Genomic DNA, 10,446 nt, shown 5'->3' on the forward strand with positions numbered 1-10,446 from the left:
TCACTGAAACCAGAACCGCTAACCTGAGAGGCGGCGTGCACCTTGACAGCCCTTGAGGTCAGTCGGTGACTATCTAATGTGCAAATTGCATGTAAAAATATTTGTATCTTTGAAAATAAGTAAATTTCTCTACGCTAAATAATCAAAATTGATATTGAAAAAAATGTGAAAGGTCTAAATGACACTGTGATGGTGAGGAGCGTCACTCATTAATGTCGGTGACATGAAATGTATGTTTTTGTTTAGTATTATGAAACAGATGTTACCCATTAAAATCTTATGTTTGTATGTAACTAGTCAGTGATTAGTCAGTGAATGTATCTAAATGGCATAAGATGAAATGTATATCCCAAGATTCCATCCACTAAATTTATTGTATTTTATATTTGCACAATGACTGAAGAATAAATATTGTTAAAATGAAAATGGATCTTTTTGTATTTTTTTCCAGTTTTAATACCAACTATTAACATAGTTTATACAGCACATAAAATGTATTTATACCTGTCCTGCTAGAGAAAATGAAATGTTAATTTATGTTTAAAAAATACAGGAGAAAAAAAGTGGTGTCATGCGAATATTTATACAATGTAATCATTTTAGAGACACAAAAAGGTCTCTTGAGGGATAATGAATGGCAAAATGAGGTTTAGGATTTCAAAAAATGATACATTAACATCCAATATTCGCCATTAATAATCTGGAGATCTGGGAAAAATGGAATCCTGGCTAGAAATTGATTGGTCATCTTGAAAAATGGCAGCCATCTTGGATTTTCACTTAAGACACCAGGAACAATTTGAAGAGTACCTCAATGTGAAAGTTGATGCGTATCATCATTTCAAAAACTTTTTACATTGGATACTCCACTGCTGTCATATTGCAGTGGTTATGACCTCCGAAAGTACACATGAGGCTGAAACGCTGAGTAAAGATGTTTTTTGTGAATACTAAAGTTCACTCACATTTGACAACATCATTGCTTGAAGAAAATCAAGGGGCAGAAAACACCTGCAGTCCACTCATATGCACAGTTCTCATTTTCACTATCACACTTTACCATTCTGTCCATACTAGGGAGAGATTTTCTTTCAAAATATTAACCCCAAAAATTATACAGTATGTTGCTTGGTTTATCTTAAAACCTACTATGTGATTTTTTACAAATAAAATTACAGGCAAGGCCCTGAGAATATTATCTAAATATAAGCATGTGCTTCTCAAAATAAAACATCAGAAAGTGATCTGAACGAGGGCTCGAATGAGGTTTCATATTACATTGTTTTCACAGTTTGTTGTCATTCACAGTCAGTGTAGAGTTACAATATGTGTAGATCAAAACCCTCTAAATCGTTTGGCAAATCTTCACCAGAACAAACGTGACATTACAGGAGGTAACGGCTAAACTGCAGTCTGATTTCAAGAATACTGGGTGTTAGAAATTTTCTTCCACAGTAACGTTTTCAGATTGTTCAGTACTAGAGAGTGATGCACCTCCATTTGGCTTGCGAGGCCGCTGAGCGTCACACAGGTGCGGAGCTGTTTTTCCAAGTCCCTACGGACATCTGAAGGTGCTCCAAAAAGCAGGAAGTCCTGCAGCAAAACACACACTTTCGCAAGATTGGGCTGTATGACCTCTGTGTTGCACTGTTTCACGAGTCGATCACAGGTGGCCGTGCAGTCTCGGCCGTATGTACAGTCCGTGTTAGTCTCACAGCGGCGGCCCTTCAAAAATCCCCGCACAACTGCCTCAGATGCCACATTGCCCAAGTTGGCCATCTTGCAGTCATACTTTGCGTTGTAACCCACATGGCGAGGACTGGCATCACATATCAGGAAACTCCCATAGGACCCGTGGAAGACCTCCTCGACAAACTCCAGAAGCCCAATGGTAATGCGAGCCCGACGGGGCCAAGATGGTGCGAGCCAATGGTTCAAACTGGAGCTCACGGCTTCCGGGACCATAGCCTGCAAATAACTAGGCACCTCTAGCCTGTAGAGGGAGCTGTGGCCAACACGCTCTGTCACATACAGATCTCCACAGAAGCCGAGCAGTTTTGGGGTGTGCTCCTTCTCCTGCAGTGCGACCATCAGTAGGAACTCGTTGATCTGTAGAAGGGCCCAGATAGATTTGGCCTCTGCTAGAGATACTTTGCTGTCCTGGTTAATATCAGCTAAGGCAATGACCCTGTCCACCAAGGCACTCAAAGATGGCTGCTCACTGAGGTTAGTCTGCAAAATATAACAGCTGTAATGTCAGAATTGTTTTTTTGTTTTTGTTTTTTTTTTCCTTTTTTTTATTGTTATTGGTGTTCATTAGTACATGGCATTTAAAATACACAGGGAGATATGTGTGAAACATTATTACAAAGCATCAAATTTTGCAAAGATTGTTTGATATATAAAAATATATAAAAAAATTTGATATGCCATGTTCATTTTTCCCCTGAAGAATAACAAATATCAAAATCCAAGATGGCCATCAAAATGTTGTCTTTACTATTATGTGTCACTAGGGGTGTAACAAAACATGAAACCAAAATACTGAAATATTTTCCAAGTGCACCTGAGGTCTGTGAATTATGTTGTCACCAGCTTCACTGGTGACATTCTATTGTACCTGCATTAATGGTAAATGTCCACCAGATGGAGATATTGCTCCATGTCAAGAACCTTGAGTGCAGGCTGTTTTGGGACATGAACCTGTTGCTGATATTAGTAGATACAGAGACAAATGGAGTGTTTTCTTACATGCTGATTCCATTCCAACCTCAGTTATTACACTGATTGCAAAAATGTTGGCATCCTTTCTAACTTTTTAATTTATAATCAAACAATGCATGTGCACAATTTGGTACGTTTGCCATAAAACATGCAATCTTTTCAAATATCTTCCCCTCTGAAATGTATAATTTCACCATGAACTGAGCCTAATGGTGCATTATGTCAGATCGTGAGTGTCGCTAAACCACCTTCAGGAAGCTGTACAGCATCTCCTTAAATTCATCCATAGAAGTTCCACGAGTGGGTTTGTCAAATAAGCTCGTCTGCTGCATCACAGAATCCGGAGCTCCGTCGATCTTGGCTAGATCTTTAATACCACATTTGATTACAACGGGCCTCTCTTTCCACAGTCCACTGTACACCTGCAAGTAGAGATGTTATAAAAAATGATAAAAAGATATTACATTTTCATCCTCCTCTACCTACTGATTTGCAGAATTAAGTTTCCCTTGATTCCCATGAAACTCAGAAGAAACACTGAACACAAGGTGAGGAATCTGTGTTTCTACTGAGTGGTGGTATGATTTCACGCTCTGTTTTGCATTGTTGCCTCAACCACAGCTTTTCTGTCACTGGTTAGTGTCCAGCTTGCCGGTCACTGGTTAGTGTCCAGCTCTCTTCATATCCATCTGGAGTTTTGTCAGGAAGTAAGGAAGAGAACTGACGTAAGACTAGTGCCAAATTAACAGGTGGATCCCTAACTGAAACACTATGGTGATCCCGAGCAAAACGGGAGAAGCTGAATTAAATAAAAACGTGTGTGTGTGTGTGTGTGTGTGGAATATGCATTCACCTGGTGTGTGGAGGAGGTGGACATGCAGCGCTGCATGGTTAAAGTTCTCTGATCACACAATGCCTTGCAGGATGAGCCTGATATGATACCCCTTCTATAATGGTCACACTGCAGAGAAAAACAAAGAATCACTCTGACCAAATATGTCAAGAAAAAGAAAACGCAAACTGGTCCAAAGACCAGTCTGGTCTGGGAATAAATTATTATTTGGCATGTAATTTGTCCTGCAGCATTAGGCAGATGCTCCAGAATAAGCCTCATATCCAAAAATCTGCTAATTCTGAGAAAACTGCCATGTGTGCCACTGCCTCAATCTACACCTCTTTTCTACTTCTCTATTTGAGCCACCATCTCATCATCAGAGAAAGATTTTGATACAAGAAAATGGATCTACTCTCAGCTCTGCTTCCCTTATTTGTCTCCTCCTTACATCACCTACCAAATAAATACCTTCTATCATCTTTTATGCAGACGACACTGTAATTTATTGTTATTCAAACTCTATTACACAGGCATTTGAATTTTTGCAGTCCGCCTTTGATGTAGTGCAGAGCCCTCTGGAGAAATTGAATCTGGTCTTGAATGCTGAAAAATCCAAAATAATGTTTTGTTTTGTTTTTTATTTTCAAATTCACCTGTTTTCTTGAAAGAAAAAAGACATTAATTAAAACTGCCTGGGGTAAAACTCTTGAGCTAGTTACCAGCGACAAATATTTAGGATTCATTACGGATACAGACCTATCTTTTAAAGTGCATCTTAAAACACTTGATCTCCAAATTAAGGGTGAAGCTACACTTCTTGGAGCTCAGAAGCTCCTGATAACTACTACTTTTTTCTTGTACTGGATTATGGTGACGTGTTATATGTGTGCTTCAAGCAGTTGTCTACAGTCCTCGAGTCGGGTGTACCATTGTGCTCTGAGGGTCATCACTGGTTGTTGCTGCCTCACCCACCACTGTGAGTTGTATGCTATTGCTGGCATGTCTTCTTTGAATGTAAGGTGATATACACATTGGATGACTTTGGTTAATATATTATATCATATTGTTATCATGACGAAAATTATTGTGTTTTATTCATTAATTGCTTGGATTTTATATATTTTAATGGTTATATTGATGTTGCTTATTTGTCTATTATGACATGTGCTGCTGCCTTTCTTGGCCAGAACACCCTTGTAAAAGAGTTTTTGATCTCAATGGGCTTTTATCTGGTTAAATAAAGGTTATGACAGTCACTGTTTTTGAGAACAGCCTGCTCCAGACAGATTTGTCATATAGTACAATGCTTGTATTTCTTAATTATTGATATGAAGCCCAAGACATAGTCAGTGACTTGGAAAATGTCATGTCTAAAGAAAATCGACTGTAAAAGTGCTGATTTGTGTATAAAAACAAAATCCATTGAATTAAAGCTAATAGTCTGCACTGTGAGCACATTGTGATTGTTTTATTTCATCTATAGTGTGGTTTTGCACGTCACAATGTGCACACATGACAATGCAGAAACCTTTCCTTGCAACATCCCGACACGGTTGCCGTCTTGTGACTATCATCTCATTTCCATGCTACCATGTGACGTTACGGGGCGAAACTCTACAAGACTACTCACGATAACCATGTGGCAGACGCGTCCGCGGCAGAGCTCGGAGTACGAGGCATACTGCATGTAGATAACCCAGCTGGCGATGAGGATGCCGAGCCACGCCAGGAGCAGGTACTTCACCTTAATGGCTGGGAGACGACTCTGGAAGGGAAGGAATAAAATGGGCAAGAGGACACCAAATTAAACCTGTACAAGCCAAAGAAATAAATAAATGAGCAAAGGACAACTTGGACATAATAATGATTCATAGCAGGGGACGGTTTATCTTAGATTCACATATTAATAGCTAAATAATACATCCTACAAAATACTCTTAAGGTCTCCTTAAGTGCCACAAAATCATTTGACTCTAATTCCGCAACATCTAATGTGAATTCTGTTTTTTTATATGTGAGGAATTTCTTGTGATGTAGTTTGAGACTGATCCAATGAGGATGCCGCTTACAATCGAGCAAAAAGTGAAACTGGTGCAATTCTACTTTGAGATCAAATCGATCGTGCAACCCTAACGACAAGATCAATGTCATTTTGCAGTTAGAAAAGCTCCAGACCGAAAGACAATATGGAGGATTGTAAAGGATCTTCAAACTGAGAACTGTTCACAATGTTAAAGGGAGATCTGGCTGAACCAGAGAAGTGGTGAACATATTGAGCACATCTTGGTTGGTCAAAGCATCCGATCCCATAGCATCGGTTGGTCATAGCATTGGAAAATGCTGTGCCTTGAAGTTCTCCCCCTCAGGGGTTGAAATTCTAAATTGTTTCCACACAACATATGTTTATATTGACAATATATTATTTATTAATCCCTTATCTAAATGCTAAGGAACAAAATTATAGTACCAAATAAAAGAAAATTCTTTTTAATTACGTAAGTCTTAAAAAACTCAGTGGCACTATACCTTTAAACATTAATGACTACATTTTCTTTGTTTATCGATTGATTGCGTAGCATCTTTAGAGGTGTATACCACCACCTACTGTACCAGACTATGTAGAATAACGCCGTTAATTATTCTAAGTCAATACAATACAGAATGTGAAACAAAAATTAAAATAATGAAAATGTATGATAAATATCAACACTAAGGAAACAGCAAACATTTGATACGGGTATACGTCACTTCTGGCGAAATGGCGAATCTGAAGGCGAGAATTCTTAGTTCCATAACTGGCCACCCAATGAAAACACTCTCGGGCTGTATTGCTTGTCTATTAAAATCAGCTGGTTTGGTTTTGTCTCTGACTTGCTTCTATCAGCCAGTTGCTTGGAATGATGAGATTTATACACCAAGCTGACCTGATATGAACCATTATACCTTAAACTGACTTGACGAGTCTGACGCCTTTGAAAAATGACCATATTTATACTGAATTCGGTTTTCATTGGCCAAAAATGGCCACCAGAGGGCGATGGGGTAAAGTCCGCTTCAACCCATAGAGCCCAGTCCACGCTAATTTATTTGTGTCCCCGTCATGAAAAGCACCACATTTTCATGGCATGTTTTTTTTATTATTTTATTTTACTATTTATGATCTTAACTCTAACCATACCCTACCCCCTCCCCATCCCGCATTCTATGACCCGGCCCAAAAGCACCCCGTTTTTGTGATGGTATCATGAATGGTAGATTAAATGCGAGGTGACCGACAGGGGCGTAGCACCAAATTCTGGGCCCTAGGTACTAGCCGTATTGAAGACCCCCCCCCCCCACCACCACTGTTATGTTTTTTTTTTTAATGCAAACACCAAATTTCTAATGCGTATCAAACCAGGTCTAAATCATGTATACCTTAGATCACACATGGGAGTCAGAACCCTTTTAAAGTTGGGGGAGCAATATTGAGTTGGGGGGTCTGGGGGACCAAATTGCACCCCCAGACCCCCCCCCCAACTCAATATAGCTAGCTTTCAAGCTCACCTCTCTTTTCAAAGAATTTGGTTAGCAGCTGCTTCCCCTCATTTAGTTTTCTTTCCCTGTCCTTTTTTCTCTTCTTTTTTGAAATCTGGACTTTGATTTTTTAGTAAAGACTTATTTTATTTCAGCCTAAACATGAGGGCTGCAACTAATGATTATTTTACTAATCAGTTCATTGGTTCAGTTCACTAATCAGTTCATTATTTATTCAATTAATCGTTTTTTTTTGTTGTTGTTGTTTGTTTGTTTTTACTTACATGTGAGTTTTGCCATTATTCCTTTAAGTGAGTTATTATTAAAAGGCCTTTATCACGCAACATCAACGTTTGAACTTGTAACAAAGTTATGATGTTATATTCTCAACAAAAACATACCTGGAGTAGTGTTTCATGTTATTTTGCACATACATAAATCACCGACACACCACAAAGAGATTTCCATCATGTTTAGATGCCTACAGCAACTATCTTAACCACTGACAACATATTACAGCAAGAGTCCACAAAAGTATTTTAAAGGCCTGATGAAAGTGTAATATGTTATATTTAATAAGATATTTTCATGAAAAAGACACATGTGCAGTTTACTGCATTTTATTTTTTTCTTGTGTAAAAACACAGCTTAGATGTGGTTTGACCGAAACAAACTGTCATTAAACTTAAATAAAACAGGGATGAAGTGGAGGTTTAAGAGTCACTAGGTGTTCACAGGAAACAGTTATTTCTATATTTATTTATGTTCATTGTTAGTTGGTTTAATCTTTTCTGTTTTATCAGATTCATTTTGGTTCTGCTGGAGGTTTCTTCCTGTTAAAAGGGAGTTTTTCCTTCCCACTGTCGCCAAGTGCTTGCTCACAGGGGGTCGTTTTGACCGTTGGGGTTTTTCCGTAATTATTCTATGGCTTTTGCCTTACAATATAAAGCGCCTTGGGGCAACTGTTTGTTGTGATTTGGCGCTATATAAATAAAATTGATTTGATTTGATTTGATTTTGTCTGTTTCTCTAAAACTGTATTGTGGCATTATTAATTATTACTATTATTGTTGTTTCTATTATTATTATTGATATAGAAATAAATATAAATGAATAAAATATTACAATTTGTAATACATTTGACTCTTTTATGACAACAAACGCTGAGCCATGAATTATTATACAGAAAACAAATGTGCTGACAGCTGCAACAGCTTAATGCTAACTTCAACATTGAAAACCCCATAGACATGCTAATGTGTTAGCATCGGTCCCGTTTTTAAGTTATAAAATACATCTGTCAACTGTTTCAGAAGATCATAACAGGTCAGATTAACATAAAAGGTAAATGTTACTCACAGACATATGCTCTTTGGGGTTTTAGTGGGGAAAAATTAAGATTAAGCGAAATAAAACACTGAATCAACAAAGCACCAGATCGAAGCACTGCTTCGATCTGCGAATCACTGCTTCGATTGGTTCAAGGTTCAAAGCAAAGCCATGCTGCAGAAACAGTTGATTTATATGGAAGAAACGAAACATTTGCGGTAAAAAGTTATTTAACAACTAATTGATGACTAAATTAGTTGACAACTACTTTAATAATCGATTAAATCGATTAGTTGTTTCAGCACTACTAAACACCTACTCTTTCTGTCAGATCCCGTTTGGGATGTGTGTGTGTGTGTGTGTGTGGGGGGGGGGGGGGGGTCGCCTGTGCGCCTGGGCTAAACCACTGTACAACTGTGCAGGGGTGGGAAGGGCCCTCAGAGATCTTTCAATATTATTGTTAGAGCAGAATTATGTTTTGCAACATTTATACATTATAATCTTTTACAACATGAATTGTATGGACATTAATAACATGCAACACGAAAATGTATTTAATGCCAGTTTTTTGTGGGCCCCCCCATGCTCTGGGCCCTGGGTGCATAGTACCCTTTACCCCCCCCCCAGGCCGATGCCCCTGGTGACCGGGGACGAAGGGGGAGTCTGGGGGTGTTATTTCAATTTCAATTCAATTTCAGTTTATTTTCCTTTATATAGCACCAAATCACAACAGAGTTGCCTCAAGGCGCTTCCCACAGGTAAGGTCTAACCTTACCAACCCCCAGAGCAACAGTGGTAAGGAAAAACTCCCTCTGAGGAAGAAACCTCAAGCAGACCAGACTCAAAGGGGTGACCCTCTGTTTGGGCCATGCTACAGACATAAATTACAGAACAATTCATGGATGAATATACAAGAATTGCTGTTGGTACACAGGACAGGAGAATCACCACCACAAATACCACACCCATCTCTGGATAGAGCTGCACCTTAAACAGAGAGAGAAAAAACAGAATCAGGCATCAGAAAGACAAAAAATACTGTATAATTTACCAGCATTCATCAACAAGAAAAACAGAAGAAATACTAAGGTGATTACGGTGTTATGGTTAGGGGAAGGGAGAGGATTATAACTAGTAAAATAAAAAAAAATAAAAAAAAATGCTTCATGAAAATGGGGCGCTTTTGTGACTGGGGCACTAAAAAAGCGTGAGACTGGGCTGGGCCCTGCTAGTATGTAATTCAGAGACTGCATAGAGTTAGTTTCTGAATACACAGAATTGTAATGTTGATCTTTTTAGCTAAAATATTAATTTTCAATATAATATAGTATGTGATGTTCATACTGGGATCCAATTAATGCAGGTGAAACATGTGAGTCATATGAGCGCTGTTGCATTTATATAGTTATTAAACTGTAATATTGTTGCAAGAAAACAAACAAACAGCCATAATGTGTTTGAAATCATGGGCAGAAGCAGACCGTGATGTCCATACCTGTAGGCCTTTGGACAGAGGACAGAACAGCACCAAGTGGACCAGTCTCCGCAGAGTCCTGGGCATCATGAGTTCGGAGGCGGTGGACACACGACGGCAGCCTGAATCAGGGAACAGAATCCCTGTCGGATTTCATCTTCAGAGCATCTTCACGGCACGCGTGGCCAAATCACCAAAAAAAAAAAAAAATCCGCGTCTCCAAACGCAGCGTGCGCCACTGACTGACACCGGGGGAAAATCACGTCATTTTCTCACCGCAACCCACAACACGGGATTCACATGCAGCTCGGTTTTCTGGTGCAGCTGTTAAACAATAAAGAAAAGGATCATTATGATGCCGCGCTGCAGGAAAACGATCAGGATCGAGCGCGTCCCTGAAAAATGGAGCGGCGGCACCACGTGACGCAGAGAAATCTTCCTTCTAAAGATTGTCAGCGTGCGGTCAGGATCGCCATCGTAATATTCGGTTAATTGATCGTGTCATCGGGTAAGAGGAAGAGATATAATGTGACAGAAAAGTCCCGTGGGTCACCTCTCCCCACCCCCC

The 10,446-nt window shown here is 39.2% G+C and overlaps 1 protein-coding gene across 1 annotated transcript; it reads right to left on the reverse strand.

Annotated features, from left to right (window-relative positions):
- Nucleotides 1–1,090: 1,090 nt before the first annotated feature.
- Nucleotides 1,091–10,062, reverse strand: dipk1b (divergent protein kinase domain 1B). The gene is made up of 5 exons (XM_034191671.1): nt 9,900–10,062; nt 5,190–5,324; nt 3,578–3,685; nt 2,973–3,146; nt 1,091–2,232 (listed from the first exon to the last, which is right to left on the reverse strand). Exons 1-5 carry the CDS (start codon nt 9,966–9,968, stop codon nt 1,420–1,422), a joined length of 1,299 nt encoding a protein of 432 aa, XP_034047562.1. The 5' UTR covers nt 9,969–10,062; the 3' UTR covers nt 1,091–1,419.
- Between the last annotated feature and the right edge of the window lie 384 nt (nt 10,063–10,446).

This window comes from Thalassophryne amazonica, chromosome 17, assembly GCF_902500255.1.
Source record: "Thalassophryne amazonica chromosome 17, fThaAma1.1, whole genome shotgun sequence".
NCBI lineage: Eukaryota > Metazoa > Chordata > Actinopteri > Batrachoidiformes > Batrachoididae > Thalassophryne > Thalassophryne amazonica.